Source organism: Podarcis gaigeae (assembly GCF_964106915.1).
Source record: "Podarcis gaigeae genome assembly, chromosome: 9".
NCBI classification, from domain to species: Eukaryota; Metazoa; Chordata; class Lepidosauria; order Squamata; family Lacertidae; genus Podarcis; species Podarcis gaigeae.
This window is the reverse complement of record NC_139685.1, coordinates 51,431,185-51,453,481: the sequence shown is the minus strand read 5'-3', so window position 1 is coordinate 51,453,481 and position 22,297 is coordinate 51,431,185. Positions and strand designations below refer to the sequence as shown.

At 40.7% G+C, this 22,297-nt stretch overlaps 2 protein-coding genes across 3 annotated transcripts in view; both read right to left on the bottom strand.

Annotated features, from left to right (window-relative positions):
- Positions 1-1,349, bottom strand: part of TNIP3 (TNFAIP3 interacting protein 3) — a 62,555-nt gene extending 61,206 nt beyond the window's left edge. The window contains exon 1 of the mRNA XM_083756135.1: positions 1,290-1,349. Coding sequence (XP_083612261.1) covers positions 1,290-1,321 — 32 coding nt within the window. The 5' untranslated portion in view covers positions 1,322-1,349. The remainder of the gene's footprint in view (positions 1-1,289) is intronic.
- Positions 1-22,297, bottom strand: part of SMIM43 (small integral membrane protein 43) — a 245,669-nt gene that overhangs the window by 73,895 nt on the left and 149,477 nt on the right. The window lies entirely within an intron of this gene.

Here is a 22,297-nt window from a genome sequence, read left to right as displayed (position 1 = left end):
TTTTTTATATTTTTCTAGATTTTAAAAAATAAATAAATGGATATTAATACATGTTCTTGGAGTGAGTTTATATCTCCATCACAACCTAGAACAGCTTTCTTCTTCCTGATGATACTTTAGAGGCAGGGCACATGTTCACAATACCACCTAACTAAATTTAATCTCAAAGTGACATTTGTTATTTCCATCAGGGATGATAATTGCACAATAACATGAATGTTGCCTCTTTTTTTTATTGTACATTTTTAAAATTAATAATGTGGTGGTTGGTGTCTTGACTGCTGTATTAGCAGAAAGGCTTGGTAAATCATTCTAATAAAATAATAAACATAAATAAACATAATTTCTTGCCTTGTTTATGATCTGATTTACAGATCTGATTTACAGAATTCACAGTGAATAAGCCAGTCAGAAACAACTGTGCCCAACCAAAATAATTACCTCTTGCTCTCATCTTAAACTACAAAACAAATTATGAATGTTTCCTGAAAGTCTTCTTGAGAGGTGCTAACTGATGGGGGCTGAATTTTGCCAGGCCAATGAGGTGTTACGTATTCAGGAGTGTGGAAAAACAGAATCACTAATACAGATATCTAAACAAGCAAATTAGAGCTGCTTCAGATCTCCATATATGATGAAAGCAGTCAGGGAAGAGAATCTGTTCACAGATAATGGAAAACTAAGATGGAGGGGAAACCCAAAAAGTGATCTGCTTCTGTGCTAGTGATTTGAAGCTGCAGTAATCCAATGAGGAACCCCCTGCTATGAAGTCACCTTGACAATTGGTTCAAATCTCACATGCCCATGCATCTCAAATATATAATCTGATGAACATCACTTAGGCTGTAATCCTGCCCAAAGCTATTTTGGAATAAAATCCCACTGAGTTCAGAGGAGGCTAACACCAAGAAAACTTGCCCAGGATCAGGCTACATGTCACTTCAAATGTGAATAGACAGGATTAAGCACATTGGCGTACGTGCTTTGTGCACTGCAGTCTCGGAAGCTGATAAATCAGGAACTGGTGTCTTTCAATCACACCCTTACATTAGTTTTGTTTCTCTTTTATTTCACTGATAGATCGTGCAGAACCCATCCACTTCTTGGCACCTGTTGCAGTTAATCTAGTTTCACTAACATCTGATAGTTCAGGCTTTAGAATATTTGCCAGCTTGAGCCATAATAGAATGATTACTATTAAAAAAAAAAAGATAGAGCAGTTTCAGTTTATTTGAGGTATCACAAGTCTTCACCAAAAAGTGAAGTAAAATGTATAGAACTGTTAATACCTTTCTGAATCCGATGGATGACCGGTATGCATATCAAGAAACTTCCAAGAGCCTTCCTGGTCACTCTAATAATTAAAAAAAGGGGGAGAGGGTTTGTTTACTTACTTACCAACTTACTTACTTTCTATACTGCATTTCATCTGAGAATCTCATGGTGGTTTACAATATAAAAACACAAAAAGTATCTAACATAGTAATAAACAGAAACACTACCCCCCCCCCCCAAAAAAAAAGTTTAAAAGTTCATATATTGTTTAATTAGTCCAAGGCCTGGTGCATAACGATATGTAATGCTGGCACCAAGCGAGCCTCTCCAGGGACTGCATTTCACAAATGGGGAGCCACCACAGAAAAGGCCTATTCTTATGTTTCCACCTTTCGGAGTTCTCATGAGGGGGGGAGACAAATGAAGAAGGGCCCCCAATGATGATTGCAGGATCTGTGTTGGTTCACATAGGGAGAGGCAGTCCTTGAGTTATTGCAGTCCTGAGCCATTTAAGCTTTTATGGGTCAAAACCAACACTTTGAATTGGGTCCAGAAACTAATCGGCAGCCAGTGCAGCCAGGCCATGATTCATGTTATATGCTCAAACTGTCTTGCCCTGATGAGCAACCTGAGATTAGTGCTAAAGTTAGAAAGACATGGTTCTTTTCCAAGGTTTTTTGCAGGACTTTAAAAGTCAAAGAAGAAGACAAAAAGGCAATCCTGCTACCGCCACAATAACAAGAGAATGATAAACAACTAGATCACAAGATTGTTAGTAAGATGTACATATACTTTTCAAGCCAGAATAACTCTTCTATACAGGGTTCGGCTTTTAAAGTCTTCCTGTGCATGTCTAAAGTACATCTTGTCTGGTCTTGTTATCCTACTGGCGCATTTGATGTGAACACCGTCTCGTCCCCAGTCAGGAATATTGCCTTGAAAGTTTAGTGCAAAATCACATTAAATTGCACCACTTCTCAATCAAAACAGTGATGAAAGGAACTGGGATTAAAAATGTTGTAATCTTTTTCTACCTTCTTGTGACATGATTTTGTACTGCACTGAGTGAGAGAACCTTTTGCTCCTCCATCCCCACCCATTCCTGGGGATGCAAATAGGGGCAGCCACCTTGGGATCTGTGCCATGCTGCCCAGCTGCCTCCCACCCACATGATGAGACCCTCCACTGCCTTTCTTCCTAGATCAAGCCATAGAGAGATGAAGCAGAAGGCCTTGGTAGAACTGTCTCAGCTAAAGCAGTGCACAAAATGTAAAGAAGAGGCGGAACAGAGGCCAGAATTACTAAAGTTGTGCGCGCTCCGCAAAATAACACAACAGAAAGTAAGTTGCATCACCACCATTGCCATGAAAAGGATGAGGAATAGTAGAGGCAGCGGTGGGGGGTGGAGATGAATGTATGGGGAGGTACACAGTGTGATTTGCCTTGGACCCCACTCTGGAAGGGCCTGGTATCAGTGGATTTTTGCACACCTTGCTATTTTTATGATTTGAAAACCCCTTTGTTTTGTTTTTATTTTGCAACATTTACATACTGCTTGATTGAAAGTGTATAATAATAATAATAATAATAATAATAATAATAATAATATTTATAAAAGACAGTTAAAAATGAGATATTGAAAAAGCATTCAAAAGACAGTGAAAATAAACAGTATGCAAAAATAGAGTTTATAATACACGTCAGCATTCTACATGTCTGGATAGTGTTGCCTACACACACAAAATGTTTTATGCATGCATGAAAAGAATATGGTGAAGAAACGTGGGTGATGCCAATAGGCAGGGAGTTCTGGAGTTTGGTGCTGCCACACTGAATGTGGCATTTTATTACAAATGCAGAAGTAGTATTATGTGGCAGCTCCCTGTAAGTTCCACATATCCGAGTGGTCAAGTGGGGCATACGGAGGTTAAGGGGATGTGTGCTTGTGCAACACACCAGCTAAAATAATGAGAAAGTTCCCCATTCAAATTCTGCCTCCTTCTCCAGCTATAAAGCAAGCCACTCAGCATCACCCATATTATTTACATATTTTTCGCTCTATAGGACGCACTTTCCCCCTCCAAATATGAAGGGGGAAAGTGTGTGCGTCCTATGGAGCGAATCCAGGCTTCAGGAACTATCCGCAAGCCTGCAGTCTGAAGCCTGGGGAGCGCAGAACCAACTAAATTTTTTTTTCTTTATTTCCCCCCCTAAAAACTAGGTGTGCCCTATGGTCCGGTGCGCCCTATGGAGCAAAAAATACGGTACATACCTTAATTATTGTTAGTAAAGATTACTGATATACTGTTTGTGAAGTTCTCAGACCAGTCCATGAAATACAATTAGCATGAAAATCAACTCCAGGATAGTCCTTGCCTCACATGTAATAGGGAGCTGCTTTTAGCTAGGTTAAAATGTGCAAAGATTTAAAACTATTTTCTGGTGAAGTAACGACAACTATGTTTAAAATATTTTTATCAAGCAGACAAAAAGAAATGACAGCTGACTTCCTTGAGAATATGACATGAGAAATGCAACACAATTTAGCCAAAAAAACCCAGCACAAAGTTTTTAAAATTACATACTACCTAATAAGTGTAGCAACCAAAAACAAAAACCACATTCCTGAAATTTTTACTATATTATTATTAATAATAAACCATTATGGTTATTTGTTTAAAAGCAACAAATGAAGATCCACAGTCAACAAACAATCTGAACTGTTTGGATTTCAGCTAATTAAAACCTAGGGGCTCAGCTGATTTTTACTAGTGTGATGGTTTATTGAACAAAATACAGTCAACTTGCTTATCCTCCTAACTCATCTCCAGCAGGTATTACACATGTTTTATGATGCCATTTTAAGCACACTCTCTTTGCAGTCAATTATGTTTTTATGAGTGCAAATGCCTTCCAAGTGAATGGCCAAAATCCAATACAGAGCGAAGCTGCAATTTTCTGAACACAGTTGGTCTTACGTCTAAGTAAAGACCTATAGAACTGGAACTATGGCTCCAATGGTTTAAGGCTACAATTTGATACCCACATACCTGAGAGTAATCCCCACTGAACCCAATAGGTTTTACTTCAGAGTAGGTATATTGAGGATTTAACAACAAGTGCACCTAACTCTGTATTTGATTATGGCTTATATGTTTGGGATAATCGTTATACTAAGTTTTGTTTGATCTTAAAAACTGTCTACACTACAGCTTCTACAGAGATGCATATCTGCTGATATTCCTTGACCATATTCATACAAAGGTCTGAAAGGAAAAAAGAGAAGAAACTGAAAATCTAGCTAATAAGTAACTCACAAACAAAATGAAATAATATCTTATCAGGACCAACCAATGATCAGAAAATGATGCACGGATTTTTGAATGCTGCATTTTTCAAGCTAAAATATATAAGTAATTTTTGTAAAGGTGCATATTTTTTTTAAAAAATGAAAGGAATTATTTAAAAACTTGAAAAACTGTGTAAACTATGTATCTAAGCAGAACTGAAGTAAAGAAAAAATAAATCCTCAGGTACTCACCATAGTTAAGATACTCACTGCTGCTACGATACATTAACCACAGCCTTAATCACAGGACAAAGTGCTTTGATGAGATACATATATATCTCAAAAGGTCACGTTCAGGGAAATCCATTTCTGAAATATCCACAGTTGAAAGACCGCTTAATCATATTGCACAGAAGCACAACCTACATAGTTCAAACTGAAAGTACTCAAAATGAAAGAGCACAGAGGATTCCCTCTCGTTCTTCCGCCTACCGTGGAACAGAAGCAAAACATTACTCCCACATCAAGTGGAGGGAACACCGTGGGAGAGTCCCCCACCATGGAAAAAGGTTGCATCAACGCCCCCACTCCAGAAATGGTACGGTACCCAAATATTGATCTTGAAGTGGCACTGTTTACTGTAAAGTTGAATAAGTCACACTATCATTTCGTGAAATGAACACAAGGCTGGGTTTCATCTGATTAATGATTTGTCGAAATGCTGTATTCTACCATTCATTCACATAGGCTTTTTAACACCCATAATATGACACTATAGGGATGCAGGTGGCGCTGTGGGTTAAACCACAGAGCCTAGGACTTGCCGATCAGAAGGTCGGCAGTTTGAATCCCCGCAACGGGGTGAGCTCCCTTTGCTTGGTCCCTGCTCCTGCCAACCTCGCAGTTCGAAAGCACGTCAAAGTGCAAGTAGATAAATAGGTACCACTCTGGCAGGAAGGTAAACAGCGTTTCCATGCGCTGCTCTGGTTTGCCAGAAGCAGCTTAGTCATGCTGGCCACATGACCCGGAAGCTGTACACCAGCTTCCTCCGCCAATAAAATGAAATGAGCGCCGCAACCCCAGAGTAGGTCATGGCTGAACCTAATGGTCAGGGGTCCCTTTACCTTTATGACACTATAGGCAGCACTTGACAGTTTATTTAAAAGTTTCTGAAGGGAAAAGTAGAGGGTGGTTGGTAACTTTTGAACTAGGGACTGGGTATGGATGGGTTATTCTTTTTCTTCTTTATGCATGTGTCTGTTGTTGTTTTTTCAGTTCTTGGTTAAAAAACCCCATGTCCAGTCATGATAGAGTCTAACCTGCAAAATACCTGGATCAATTACAGAAATCTCATTCAGTGATAATAAGTGAAATAAACACACTCATAAGAACCACTTCATGAACATTTGATCACCACTGCATTGTGTAATAGGAGATAATTATAGTTTCCAATGCCTGAGTAGACATGTTGGATTGCATTGTTAGATGACGCACGTTCTTCGGGGCTCTAAAGCCTGTGTGAAGCATTTACAAAAGAAGAGGTGCAAAAAGGAAAACAGAAATAGGCTTTGATGAAGCCACTGGATTGTTTTTGAATTATTACTCAATGAGTTTCAAGGCTCAAACCATACTGTTCCACAATACCTGTAAGTGCCTATTCATTACGAAACAGATGACCTTTCCCTCACAGCAAAACCAAGAGACCACCCTACCCAACAAAGAAGTCAGGAAGGAAGTGGAGTCGCCTTTAAGAGCAGAACGGAGAAGGGAAATCCTCAAGTTCTGGGAGGAAAATATGAGCTCGCTAACAGGTTTCCTTTGTACTTCGCGACATATCGCCACACTTTTGTTACACAGAACAAACTAATTGGACAATAAAGCATTACATTATTTCTCATACATAACCAAGCCACTTAGAGAGAGACAGAGCAAAAATTGGATTTCTGCCATCCAAATTGTTTTACTGTCCACTGAAGACATGTTTGTTTAGGAATTTCCATTGGGGAATAATAAGGAAATGAGTTAGAGAACATTTAATATAATTTTGAAGACAACAGCTTATAATAGTTGATCCCAAGTGCCTTGTAAATGGGTTAGGCTGCAATGCTATGCACATTTACCTGGGAGTAAGCCCCAACAAGCTTAATGGGATTTAATTCTGAGTAGAACTGTCTAGGATCATGCTGTTAATTAGCAGTTGACATGTTGCAATGGGAGTGGGGGGAATCCTCTATGAGGAAGAGAGGGAAACTGGAAAGTCACACAGATATTTGCTCATTTATTTGGAACTAGAGTTAAAACCAGTTTGAGAACTATATCTTCCAGGAAGGAACTTGGAGAGAAAGATATTTTTTTTCCACCTTGAGAGAGTTTCAAGATTTCTCTCTGGGAATGTAATAAAGCAAAAGCTTTGACAGCACACTTTTGGACATGGGAGGGTTGGTGTGGGGGGAGTCTAGAAAGAGATCCATTATTCAGGAAAAAGCATCTCCTGTTTCTCAGCATAAGTGATGATACACAAGCTTAGCAGGTAGTGGACAATATACTTCTTAACAGGCATGTTTTATTTACAAGCATTTTTACCTTGCTCTTCTAGTAGTACTCTTTCACCCATGGTGGCTAACAATATATACAAAAATTAGGCACAACAAAAATTAATGCAATAAAGGGCGGGGATATAGCAGATAAAAAAAAACACCAGATGGTAGATAACAGTAACTTTAAAATACACTGACGCTTCATTATCCTAAAACAAAAGTGTAATCAACTGGCAGCTAAAGGTCAATCCAGTTTGTGACTAGCCAATCTAGATGCCAAAACTGAGAAGCTACTTACATAAAAAACATTTTAAAAGCCCACTGCATCCAGGAGACCATTTAAGACGACAAATCTTCAGTACAGGCAAATATCTTTCCTGAGTAGCCCAAGGCCACAGCTATAACTTCTCTGTGCACCCATATTTTATTGCATACTTAAAAACCTGCAATCCTAGATCACTTTGCAGTCATTTTCAGAACTGAAGAATCGTATATCTTCAATATGGGGGGAAGAGATTCTTTTTCAGTATAAGTTATTAGCTTTGTATTCTTCATTACTGAAAGCTGCCATTATTTTTTGCAGGTTAGCCTTTCAAGCCTGCTCCATCTCAGGTGAGAATGAAGGACAGGGATGGAGAAACCCATGGACATTCAGAGATGTTCCTGGACTGCAACTCCCATTGTCCCTGGACATTGACTGTGCTGCCTGAGGCTGATGGGCATTGGACTGTGACAGCACAGTGCTAACAATGGCAAGATTGCGGGTTCGATTCCCGTGTGGGCCAATTTTGACAAGCTGAAGGAGCTACTTGCTGTGATCCTGTGGTCAGAAATACTCAATGAGAAGGGAGTCCAAGAAGAATGGGAGTTTCTAAAAGGAAAAATACTGAAGGCCCAAATACCAACAAGAAAGAATACCAACAATACCAACAAGAAAGAAAAGCAGGAGGCATCTAAGGAAACAGGTCCTTGGAGGTTATTAAACAGAGGTTGGATGGCCATCTGTCATGGATGCTGTAGCTGAGATTCCAGCATTGCAGTGGGCTGGACTAGATGACCCCTGGTGTCCCTCCCATTCCCAACTTAGATTCTATGATCTCTGATGTGCTAACTGGCAACTCCATACCCCCACCCCCAAAACTCTGCTTGGCTTGCCTCTGAGCCTTTGATATGCAGAAATCAGCCGGTGGATGAAAGCAACTATTGTACAGTACTTGCTGCAGATCAAGCTGCTGCAGTGACTTGCATGATGTCATGATTAGTATTGTGCCATGGGGTATTACGCTTCAAGTTGTTATAGAAAGAGAGTTGTTCCCACCAATAATAAGCTTCACAGCTCATTCTGTGGGACTCATGGATAGATATGGAGATGGTGCTAAAGAAAGGAGTGAAGAACCTTTGTATCCAGCCCTCAGGAGTCTCCCAGGCTCTGCTGCTCTTCTCAGGCCACGCCTTCAGCATCCTTAAGTGCTTTCACCTGGCTGGAATGTGTCTTTGAACTGTGCCAATGCCTCTCACTAGCCTGGTTGGAGATACTGGGTGGGGCTATAGAAAACTTTGATGTTTCCATGCAGAGGCAAACTTTGGTAATCTTTCTTGATGTGGTATCCTGTGTGAGGCCAAAATGTGGTGCCCCAAAATGGATCTTCTCAATTATGGATCTTCTCAATTTTGAGCCCCCTTGGCTCAGTGCCCTTTGCAGGGGAACTGCCTGCAGCGCCCTAAATCAGGCATTGTTTGTATAGTTAGAATCTAGCCTACTGTACAAAGGTAAGAGTCACACCTGTCACTCTGCTCACTTTTGCCTCTCACATATGGCCACTGAATGGTTGCTTGTCGGGGAATGAAACCTCCCACTTTCCTCTAAAGATACAGTGGACGCTCAGGTTGCGAACGTGATCTGGGCGGGAAGCACGTTCGTAATCCGCAGTGTCTGCAACCCACAGTGGCATGTCTGCGCACATGCAGGTTGCAATTCGGCGCTTCTGCACATGTGCAAAGTGCTATTTAGCTCTTCTGCGCATACGCAAGCTCCAAAACCCGGAAGTAGCCCGTTCCAGTACTTCCGGGTTCGGTGCAGTGTGCAACCCGAAATCACGCAACCCGACACACCTGTAACCCGAGGTACATCCAGAAAACAGTTCCCCTTTCCTTATTTTTTACTCATCTCCCTTGCATCCCTTGCAAGACTCCTTTATATTTAAAAGCTGTGCATTTCACAGGAAGTTGCAATAATTCCCAGATCTGTATTTCTATACTGGGGAAAGGACAGTTGTTACATTTCTGCCTGTCTTTCAGTCATGACAGTCCTTCCAGAAAAAAGATGGAGCATCTCTTGCACTTTAGTACTACTAGCCAGGCATGACCAAGTCCTAGTTTCTGTTTCAATTTAACATGCCTCACTGAAGGGTTAGTCACCAGAATAATGCAGAACAGGGTCCTCCCCCACCTCCTCCCCCAGTTTGCTAGTTATGCCCCTATTTTCATCAAGAATTTTTTAAAAAATTAATTTAAATGATTTTATGAGTTTATTGATATACAAAGGTTAGGAGAACGAAATGATATGAATTGAGCTTATGAATGATACTGCAAAACTGTAAAAAAATGAAGAATAGAAAATTTAAATAAATAAATGAAATAACTAGAAAATGTCATTCATCGAGAAATGTTGAGGGGTATGTAGTTTATGATATGTTATACACTTTTTCCCTCTTCATTTTCTTAGGGTTTTATTGTCTCTAGTCCCCCACCAGCAGGTGCACAGAAAGGGGAGGGGGTTCATTACATATGGTTTTATCCATCATTTAGGATGGGGGAGAAATTCAATTCAGTTTGCATTTAAAGACAAACCAACAAATTCACACTTCCCAAAACAATATGTGAACCAAAACAAAGCCATTTTTCAAAATTTGCACTTCTCTGAATTTTGAAATGTACCTTTCCAGCATTGCTTAATATATACAAAATGCATATACAGATGTAAAGTGGGAATAAAAAGCATATAATGCATATATTAGTGAAAATAAGAAAAATGCTTTATATTAAAGGAAACTGCTTTGAAAAAGACATGTATATTGAGAAAAATTGCATACAAAAACATGTATATTAGGGAGAATTTTCACTAGAATGCTGAATACTAAAAAAAAATCAACTGGAAATGCAGAAAATTTAAATTAAGACTGGAAAAATGAGAAACAGTGAAAAGCTAAAATTGATAGGATTGCTCACCCCATTGTCTGATTGCAATGATGAGGAAAGAAAAGACACACCTGGCTCCACCCACAATATCCCCATACCTGCCAGCTCCACTCTAAGACCTTCACATGCTGGGCAGAAGGTATTAAGGGGAAACCTATGCACACTTGGAATGCACGTTTAGCTGAATGCACACAGGCTTCTCCACAAAATCAGCAACACTGTGCAATTTAGGTTCTCCATTGCATGGAGGAGCCTACGCACATTAAACCAAATTCCCCTTCATATAATTGTCCAGGTCCATGCAGTGCCCTCTCCTCACACACACTCCTGAAATGTGTGGAGTAACTCCTGAAGGAGACTCCTGTTGCTCAGGGTAGCAGGAGAACATGAAGAGAACATGAAAGCACAGCAGTGCTTTCCAGTCTTCCACAACTGTAGCAATGCAAAAACAAGCACTGACTAGGCCCCAGAACTATTAAATTGAACCCTAGCACCCACAATACCACAACTTCCTTCTCCAGTCCCTGCCTTCAGCACATAGAGCTTTTTTTTTTGTGAAGCTACAGACCAACCTCACTTTAATTTTGGACTCTCCTACCATTATTTCTTCAGGTCTCTGCTTGCACCTCTGAATTTCTGCACTTTCTTTTGTTCCCCCAGACTTACAACCTTTTTTCATTGTTTCTTGTCAACAGCATACATTTTCTCTCCTTGGCTGTGGGAGGTTTTGCAACAGCAACCAACCCCAGTCATTAGCCCGTCTTTTTGAACTCTCAGTCTGGTCTGCCATCTTTTCCCTCAGATGTCTGTGTCATCATCTTTCGTGTTTCTGTTTTTAAGAATACTGCCTGCTGGCTTCACTCAACTGTCCTGTCATTCCCTATCCATTTTCCCTCAGCCTTTGAATATTTACTTTGACTCTAAAAGCCTGGAATGCTATGAAGGCTCAAAGACTGACAACTTCCCTCATTAGACAGAATGTTCTAGAACATCACATCAGCTCAGTCAATAGGTGTCAAAGCTATTGCTGTTACAGTGCAGGAGTTGCGACTAAATCCCTTTGTACCTGTCAATATAGATGAAGTTATGCACTTAAAATGTTCCAGAGATTGACATTTTCTCCTGAAAGTTTGTAACAGTTTGTAGCAGATATACATTATACATAGTATTATCCTGCTCTGTTGGTTATTGACCTTATGGCAACCAAAAAGCAGAGGGGGAAAATGTTTTAAATAAAATATCATCCAACTTTCTGCGCACAGAACAATAATGTTTCTTCCTGCTTCAAGAAATAATAAAAATAAACCAATATCATCATTGTTATCATCATTATCAATTACCCAACATTCACCCAAAGGTCCCAGGACCTGTTTCAGCAATTTAAAATACATGAAAAACAGTTCAAAAGCTGTATAATGAAAGTTTGATGCACAATTCTGTGGGGAGGGAGTTCCACAACTTAGGGGCTGCCACAGACAATGTCCTTTCCTGGGTTGTTCCCCCACCCCAGCTTCTGTACTACATCTGAGAGGGTCTAAATAAGAAAGTCTTTCAGATATTTGGGACCTCAGTTGTTTATACCTTAGGCAAAGTATAACAAAGCAAGCCAGGGCAACTAGACTCAGTAACAAGAGCCAAAGACCTGTGTAATTTCCAGCATCTAGAAAGCTCAAGAGCTTAAATACTATAGCCTCCTAGACAGTTGCTAGTAATGAAGGTGTTTCAGGAATACTTATTCATGAGCCAGGCAATGTCTCTGGGTCCATAAATACATCCTATGTAGAACATTATTTGGCCTGGACTTTTTGCTGCCAGCATTCTCAAGGACTGGGGAATGGCTCCACTGCCTTCTCAGACAACTGGGTGGCTTTTTTTGGGATCCTCTACCTGTGTGGTTTCTGGATTCTCCTCTAAGGACTCCACTTGTGGTGCCCGGCATGGCAGTACCATCAACACAGAAGATGATGGTGTCATGTAGCTTTTTTGATCCTCTCTCACACATAAGATACGAGCATGCTGCCAGGAAAAAAACAGTCTCCTCTGCTCATAGTGCAGTAGTTAGAAGGCAGCAGCTGACATCTGCAGCCAAAAGCATTAGAGCTCCACCAGAGAGGCACATGGATCTCTTCTTGGCAGCCCAAATGCAGCCACCCTTCTGCCAGGAAAAATGCCTTCAAATGCCATGTCCCAAACTCCAGCCATTTTCTCCCTTGCCTGGTGCACACCTGCATAGCTATTGTGCCTGTATAATGTAATGCAGGGGTCAGCAAACTGTTTCAGCAGGGGGCCGGTCCACTGTGCCTCAGACCTTGTGGGGGACCAGACTATATTTGGGGGGGTGAACGAATTCCTATGCCCCACAAATAACTCAGAGATGCATTTTAAATAAAAGCACACATTCTACTCATGTAAAAACACCAGGCAGGCTCCACAAATAACCCACAGATGCATTTTAAATAAAAAGACACATTCTTCTCATGTAAAAACAAGCTGATCCCTAAACCGTCCGTGGGCCGGATTTAGAAGGCAATTGGGCCGGAACTGGGCCCTGGGCCTTAATTTGCCTACCCATTATGTAATGTCTGTTAAACAATATAACTTTGCTGACATAACTCTAACCATGCTGTATTTTTATAGTCTGTGGGTGCAAGGAGATTTATTAGTGCTCCTATCCTTGGCCAATGAGTGTAATTTTATGATAGGATTGCAATGTTAGTCACTGAATAACCCAGGGGTAGCCAACATTGTGCACTCCAGATGTGGGGCTACAACACTCAACAGCCCCAAACTACATGGCCAATGGCCAAATATTTTGAGAGTCCATCATCTGGGCAGCATCACATTGGCTATATGTAGCCAATCTGTAAAATCTGGTAAAACCCTTTCCAGCACATGTCCTCCTCCTCCTCACATATAAAACCCAGTATATCTGGGTAAAGGAGTGCCTTAGGTGTCTTTCCTGTTTTCACTTGAGAAGACTATAAAAACAGAATCACTCTTGATCTCCGGCTGTGATTCTTAACTTACACGATCCGTGTTTAATGGGAACAGCACCCATCTGATCTTTGGATTTGTACTCATAAAATTATGTAGAGATATAGTTCCTGAGCACAGGGAGGAAAAACAAAGACTGTTGAAACGGAGGGGGAAAGGGTGTAAAAATGAATAATTTTGCTATGGTTTGTAAAAACAGTGATTCATCATGCTTTGGACAGCATGAGACTCACTTATTTACAAGCGTTTGGGGTTTTGAAAGGATACGGCGGGGCTATATATTATTCTTCCATCACCTATAAATCCATAAAATAATTGTTTATGTCCATTAACGTTATACATTGCATATATGACACTCTATTTGTCAAGATAGAATCTTACTCTATCCCAGGTGCACATCTGTGCTCACAAGTGATCTTAAAGAAAGTTAACACCTGGGATAGGAAACAGAATAATCTCGTTATCTTCCCATGAGTCTCAGGGCTGCCTGCTAATTAAGGAAAATTCATTTCATTCTTTCTTTAGTATATGTTTACCTTGCCCTTCCAATGCATTTGCATCACTCAGGGTGGCTTATGACAATGAAAAACAAAACTATCTGACAGAAGAAATAAAATACCAGCAGCAAAAAAACAGGATTCAGCGAATAAAATAAGAGTCTGCATTATATAAAAAACAATAACCTGCCCAGTGAGGCAAATGCTTACTCCAATAGCAAAAATTTAACTCACCAAACTAGTATTCTGAGTACTGCATTAACATAACCTGCCTTGCTTCTGAGTTTGTAGGATTGTACTGAATATTTAAGTAACACTTGTGGTTTACCAAAAGCTCAGTATTGATGCCTTTGGGGTATTGAAATGTGAAATAATTTATGATTAATGGGGGGGGGAGCTATGGCTGAGTGTGGAAAGCAAAAAGCATATCTATTGTTTTCTTTTTTATTTTATATTACAGTAGCCTATCAGAACACATACTGCACAAACCAAGAACAAAATAAGGTATATCAGTAAATTTAACACATTAATACTAAACAGGACAGAGAAAAACTGTCTCCCAACTCTCGCCAACAATCTTTTTTCTCATTTTGTTCCCCACCTCTCACTGGGAAGAGTTGCTGGGGAGGGGGAACACCCCATGGGCACTAGGCAATATGGCTGGACTGAAAATTGTGTCCTAAAACCACATCTAAGGCACAATCTATAGGAAAGCAGACTTCAGGCTTGTGGAATCCCTTTTGTGTTTTACTAAAGGTCTGACATCCACCACCAGAAGGCAGGTGGTAAAAGACATAGATGTCCCATTTATTGTGCACTCATCATGATTGGTCCTCATGATGTTACGAGGACAGTTACACATGACCACAATTTCAATACCATTCGCACCAGCAAAAGTTTCAGGGCAGTCACACTGCTTTGCTTGCAGCAGGCTCATGCCCCATGGTTTCCAGTTGAAATCCTGTAACTTTTCAGAGCACAGATGTTCCTAGCGGTGGGGTGGGGGTCCTGCCCTACTTTAGTCGCACTATAGTGAAAATGTGCGCCTCCAGACAGCAATAATATGGTAACATTGGGGAAGCACCACAGAACTACTAATAAAGCAGAATGGTGTGTGGATGGTCCAAAATAAATCCATCACTAATGTACTGTTATTATATCAGTGACATGCTGCAGAATATACACAAAAATAAGACTGAAGGGGGCCATACACTTAGCAGTAACAAATGTGATGCTTCTGAGCGCAGGGATTTGTTTTGTGTACCAACACAGAGCTGAGCTCACAGTCATTTCAAACAAAAATCCATTCCTGGTTACCCCATTTCAGCAATCTAATGTACTATTTTCTTCCTTCTATTATTAAAACAATTGGAAGACAGAATCCCCTGCCGATCTCCCTGCACATTGTTTAGTGTTGTGCCAGTAGATTCTGATCTATCTTCTTTTTTATCGGCACAATCTATTGGGGAAACCTCTGCGCAAATTCCCTCAAAGGTGCATAGGAACAATAAAAGAATATTATTGTGCTCTTGAACTGCTCTGATAACGTTTCCCTGGGCCTTCCATGGAAGAAACTTCCAAGTCATTGTTCCCATAACATTGGTGATAAATCAGTCAGAACTAAAGCAAAAGCAAATACATGTCACTGTATTTTTAAATTGCTGTAACTCTTCCTGGAACCTCATGGTGAATTGCAGGAAAGTAATCTAAATGTACCAGCTGTTACTACTACTATTACCAACAACATTATCAGACTAAAATAAATATTTTTGAATTCCTTCAAAAGGTCTATTATATAACCAGTATGAGGCACAGAATTCAAGGATAATGTGTCTTAAGTGGACTCTTACTATGTAGATCTCAAAATTCTAAGCATCTCACAAGATGCACATGAATGCATTAAAAAAGAAAGAAAGCTACACAAGAATTGCTTCAGCTTGAGTGGTTACATTAAATGCCCCCAATTTGCCTTCCAATTTGCCCTGATATTTAAATATTTCCCTAGGGGGATGTTTGCCATCGCTAAAAGCCCCTCTTTCATTTGCCTTATTATAAAGCACAACCTCAGCCTGCGTCAGTGGTTCAGCATAAGGCTTTTAGCAAAGGAAATCCCCGTATCTTCCAACACGGTAAATGTTATAATTTGTTCAGAGGAAGAATTAGTCAAACAGTAAGGGAAGCTGTACATTTTTGTGGTTTGGGGTCACTTAGTTCCCTTGTAGCACGATAATGCAGAAGAATCAGTTGTTGTATTTGCTTTCAGTGTCAAAGAACTTAAATGCCACAGCTTGTGAGGTGCTCTGTGCAGCTAATCTTTTTCCTTCCAGTCACACAGTTAACTACTAACGTGGCCATGCTACTTTACGAACATGAATTATAACTGGAACCTTAAACTGCAGCATCTGGTGTTAATGTGATTTATTCCAATAAATGCTACTATGGTGCATCTGTTTCTTGTCCTGTGCCCTATCCTGCCCTACTCCATTATTGGTATATTTAAGCTCTAAAGTTAAAGCCTTGTAAATGTACTGATACCTTTACTGTGATGCCATGTGAGTGGTTGTTGGGGCAAACTTCCTTGTGCAACTCATTGTCTTGTTCCATCTTGTCTTCGTCTTTTTTTTAAATCTTCATTGAAGTTTCTTTCTTTTAATTATATCCAGATATACTGATTCAGCCAAACCCCATCATACAGAGTTGCCCAAGTCCAGCTAAGGAAATCTGTGCATACAGGCAAACTTCCATGCATATATTGCTTACTGGATCAAGAACTACAGGTGCAGATCGGGTGTGCATTCAAATGCACAGCTTTCATCCAAAAAACTCTCATACCGCTTTAACAGGTATGGCTTCCCTCAAGGACTCTTGGGGACTGCAGAGAGTTGTTAGGAGACCCCTCACAGACCTGCTGTTTCCGGCACACTTAACAAAGTACAGTTCCCAGGATTCTGTGGGAGAACCTATGACTATTAAAGTGGTATCAGAGCACTTTATATGTAAGATGCAGGTGTGCTCTCAGTAAGGATACCATCTATCTTCCCCGCATCATTTCATTTAGTCTCATGCCAATGCTGTCATTTAAAGTATTTATATTCTATCTTTCTTCTTGGCAGCAGGCCTCCAAAGCCACTGACCATAATAATAGGTAACAATAATGAATATGTATTAAACATAGCCTGTTGTCTTTGTCCATGGAGTTTTCTTGGCAGGGATACTGAAGTGGCTTGCTGGTTCCAGATCCAAGAGGATCATGTTTGGTTAAAACTCTCCACTATGACCTGTCCATCTTGGGTGGCCCTGCATGGCATAGCTCATAGTTTCTCTGAGTTATTCAAGCCCCTGTGCCACAGCAAGGCAGTGATCCATGAAGGAGAAGAATTGATGCTTTTGAATTATGGTGCTGGAGGAGACTCTTGAGAGTCCCATGGACTGCAAGAAGATCAAACCTCTCCATTTTGAAGGAAATCAGCCCTGAGTGCTGACTGGAAGGACAGATCGTGAAGCTGAGGCTCCAATACTTTGGCCACCTCATGAGAAGAGAAGACTCCCTGGAAAAGACCCTGATGTTGGGAAAGATTGAGGGTACAAGGAGAAGGGGACGACAAAGGACGAGATGGTTGGACAGTGTTCTCGAAGCTACGAGCATGAGTTTCACCAAACTGCGGGAGGCAGTGGAAGACAGAAGTGCCTGGCGTGCTGTGGTCCAAGGGGTCACAAAGAGTCGGACACGCCTAAATGACTAAACAACAACAAAGGATGGAGTGCCTAGAATGTTGTTTTTGTTTCAAACACTGCAAATTGTGGACAAGATGGACTGTTTCAAGAAGTGGCAGAAAGATATTTCTAGATTTGTCTGGCAGGGCAAGAAGCCCAGAATAAAATTTAAGATATTAACTGATGCAAAGGAAAGAGGTGGATTTGCCCTGCCAGACTTCAAACTTTACTATGAAGCAGCAGCATTCTGCTGGTTGAAAGACTGGCTGCTTCTTGAGAATACAGACATTTTGGATTTAGAAGGTTTTAACAATGTTTTTGGATGGCATGCATACTTATGGTACGACAAGGTTAAAGCACATAAAGCATTTAAAAACCATATTGTCAGGAAAGCATTGTTTAATGTTTGGATAAGATACAAAGATTTATTGGAAAATAAAGCCCCAAGGTGGTTGTCACCAATGGAAGCAAAAGCTCAGAAAAAGCTCAATATGGAGGCAAATGGCCAAAATATTGGGAAATTTTGGAACAAGAAGGAGAAAGATTGAAATTGCAGAGTTTTGAGAAATTAAAAAACAAAGTGCGAGATTGGCTTCATTATTACCAGATAATGGAGGCATACAATTTGGACAAGAAAATTGGCTTCCAGGTGGAAAGATCAAAGTTGGAAACAGAGTTGTTAGAACCTAAAACTAAGATTTTGTCAAGGATGTATAACTTGCTGTTGAAGTGGAACACTTAGGACGAAACGGTGAAATCTGCTATGATTAAATGGGCACAAGATGTTGGACACAACATTATGTTTGCTGACTGGGAACAGTTATGGACCACAGGTATGAAGTTTACGGCATGTAATGCCTTAAGAGAGAACATTATGAAAATGATTTACAGGTGGTACATGACCCCAGTCAAGCTTGCAAAAATGTATCATTAGCCCGATAATAAATGTTGGAAATGTAAAGAAAATGAAGGTACATTCTTTCACCTTTGGTGGACGTGCCCAAGGATTAAGGCTTTCTGGGAAATGATATATAATGAAATGAAAAAGGTATTTAAATATACCTTCCTGAAGAAACCAGGGGCTTTTCTCCTGGGTATGGTCGGCCAATTGGTGTCAAAGAAGGATAGAATTTTTTTTTATCTATGCTACAACAGCAGCAAGAATACTTATTGCGAAGTACTGGAAGACACAGGATCTACCCACTCTGGAAGAATGGCAGATGAAGGTGATAGACTATATGGGACTGGCAGAAATGACAGGCAGAATCCGAGACCAGGGAGAAGAGTCAGCGGAAGAAGATTGGAAGAAATTTAAAAACTATCTACAGCAATATTATAAAATTAATGAATGTTAGAATGATGTCGGATAGAAATTAAGTGGTTTTCAGCTGCAATGTTATAAGAGAATACGGAAAAAAAGGTTTAGAAGTAGGTTAAAAAATATTGATAAGGATTTGCTGAGCTAACAATCGAATTGGAATACAAAAAAGGGAGGTACGAGGAGGTCTGGGAAATAAGTTAATGAAAAATAAGTTACTGAAATTTTGTGTGTTTTTAAGTATTTTCTGTTTTGCATTTTTGTTATATTTTTCTTTTTTCTTTTTTATTTTCTTTTTACTGTATTAATATTGAAAATTTTAATAAATATCTTATAAAAAAAAAGTGTTTCACCAAACTGCGGGAAGCAGTGGAAGCCTGGCGTGCTCTGGTCCATGGCGTCACGAAGAGTCGGACACGACTAAATGACTAAACAACAACAATTAATCATAGCCAGTTAGTGACTGATGCAAGATCAGATTGGTGGTGGTTATGATGTTAAAAGTCCATTCCCCACATTTTAAATCAGAGGTGGGGAACCTGTAGTCCTCCAGATAAGGCTGGACTCTGACCTGTGTGGCCAATGGTTCTGCTCCTGCCTATAGGGTCATATCCAGAGAGTAGCACTGGCAGACTATGTTCTTGCACAATGATTCTTGTACTATGGTGTACCTCAGGGTACAATCTTGTCCCCACTGCTGCTTAACATCTATGCGAAGCCACTAGGTGCAGTCATTTGGAGTTTGGGGGCAAAGCATTATCAGTATGCTGATGGACACACTTCTCCATAACATCTGAGCCAGGAGATTCTGTGCATTATCTGGACCATTGTCTGGGCACAGTGATGGACTCAGTGAAAGCCCATAAACTGAGCTTGAACCCTTGGAAGATGGAGGTAGTGTGGGTTGGTGGTTCCCATGTTTGGGAGATAAACCAGTTTCTGTTCTAGGCAGGGTTGCACTTCCTCTGAAAGAACAGGGTTCAGAGTTTGGGAATGTTCCTGGCTTCTCCTTTGTCACTGGAAGCTCAGGTAGCCTCAGAAGGCAGGAGTGCTTTTTATCAGCTATGGCTGGTATGTTAATGGCAGCTGTCCTTGTACCCTGTATTAGTCTGGCATTGACAATCTCAAGACTCAATTATGGCAATGCACTCTACATGGGGCTACAATGCTTGGTCCAGAGACTCCAGCTGGTGCAAAATGCTGTGGTTAGACTGTTGATGGGGACAGACTATTACTAGCCCATAACTCCAGTGCTCAGACCTACCAGTCAGCTATAATTGCACAACCTGAATTTGCTAGTATATGATTGAATCCTGTCCTAAAACAGTGATAGTATTGAAGCAGCCTTAGAAGGGGCATAGCTAATACTTAAACCAGAATCCAGGAAGAGTGGAAAGCAGGGTAAAAGGTAAAGGTAAAGGACCCCAGATGATTAAGTCCAGTCAAAGGCTACTATGGGGTGTGGCACTCAGACCGAGGGAGTTGGTGTTTGTCCACAGACAGCTTTCCAGGTTGTGTGGCTAGCATGACTAAACTGCTTCTGGTGCAAAGGAACATTGTGACGAGTGCCAGAGCTCACGGAAACGCCGTTTACCTTCCCACCACAGAGATACCTATTTATTTACTTGCACTGTGTGCTTTTGAACTGCTAGGTTGGCAGAAGCTGGGACAGAGCAATAGGAGCTCACCCCTTTGCAGGGATTTGAACCTTCCAATCAGCAAGGCCAAGAGGCTCAGTGGTTTAGACCACAGTGCCAACCACGTCCCTTTCAGTGGAAAGCACATGGCGCAGAGAGAATGGATGAAACAATAAAAGGAACAAAACAGGGGAGCTCCTCTCATCCCAAATTTAAAGCTTGTGATTAGTTTATTAGTTCTACTCAGCTGCTCCATTGTTTCTATGCCTGTTTTATTGCGTGCTTTAAAAATCTTGTTATATAGCAGCTGTCTTGCAGATCATTTAAAAGGAAGGAAGGAAACAAATGTTTTCCAGAGGAAATGTAAACTGTTGACAGTCAGGTCTTGTTTGCACAGGCAAGAGATGCAATGCTAACTTGAATAGGTGGAAGATAATACTTGATCTGGCTTGTAATCAGAAACATCAGTGTCCTTTCAGGCTGCAGTCTTAAACACGCACACCAGTCTAGAACCAGTCCTAACATTAGGCAGAATGAGGCAACTGCCTCAGGTAGCAGATGCTAGGGGCAGCTGTGGCAACCTTCCAGCAGCTTCTAAGCCTGCCTCTGGTAGAGAACAGAGCTGATTGGCCTGTCTTCTACCTGCATAACTACCCTGCCACCCTCAGGGGCAGTAGAGGACACTATGTTGATGAATGATTCAACTGTAAGCCCAGTTGGCTTCTGTGTGTGGAATGTGGAGTGGCATCTTGTCATTGCCTAAGGCAGCAGTATGTCTGGGGCTGGCACTCAAGCACAAAGTAGATCCCACCCAAAGTAAACATGCATAGGATTGCACTGTTAATAAATTATAACAGGTTGATACTAAGTTTCTCCCCTTCACAGCACTGTGACACCACTAAGTTAAGGTTTAATTGCATAACACAACAATGCTTCAACTGATTCATCAGTTTAGGGTTGCAGTCCTTGTTCATATGCCACTTCCTGGATTCTGTGGCTGCACCTTAACACTGAAAACAGGCTCAGAGTTGACCCCTGATTATGCTCTGCTCTCACCATCGAGACACTTGGCTATGCAGCCTTTGACTTGCCCTGCACTTTCGCCTTAGGAGAAATACAGGTCTAATGGAAGGAGAATTAACAAAGTGTTCTGATATGAAAGTACTGCATAAGTCTAGATTTCTTAATGTCATTCCCTACCTCTGTCAGTTTTAGCCCATGAATCACAGTGTATCTCAGATTTTCAGTAAACAGAGAGGTCATCTTTGGTAAGCACTGTTTCTAGTAAAGAGAATAAAAACCTACATACCAAAGTGGTGGGTGGTAGGAACAGAAGCATCAGGTGTGTGGGCTGCTGGGTTAGGTCTCCGCCATTAAAAATGATTCCCCCATCAGTCAAGATGTTAGTAATAATATAACCTGTTTAAGTATAATCTGTTTGCTGAATGGTTCTTTGAAAATGTGATGCTTCCGAGGACACCTTACATTTGTACAGTTAGCATTTTTGATAGGCAGCGCTCTCTAGTGGATCATGGAATAACAACTAAAATGTCAAATTCTTTTGAACCGGAATTGTAGGCTGTATCTAATGATAGTTCAACGCAAAGTGGACCAGTTGAAATAAAGAAGCATCAGTGGGCTTTTGATTTTTGATTGCTGCATCTGGACATAAATGGATTCTGGTTTATAAGTTTGTTAGTACACTGGTGATCTGGTAAGATTTAACTGTGTTATTTATGTACTTAGAACTGATTATAGCATTACAGAATCAATGAATTGGAGAGTTGGGAGGTACCCCAAGGGTTATCTATTCCAGCCCCCTGCAATGCAGGAATCTC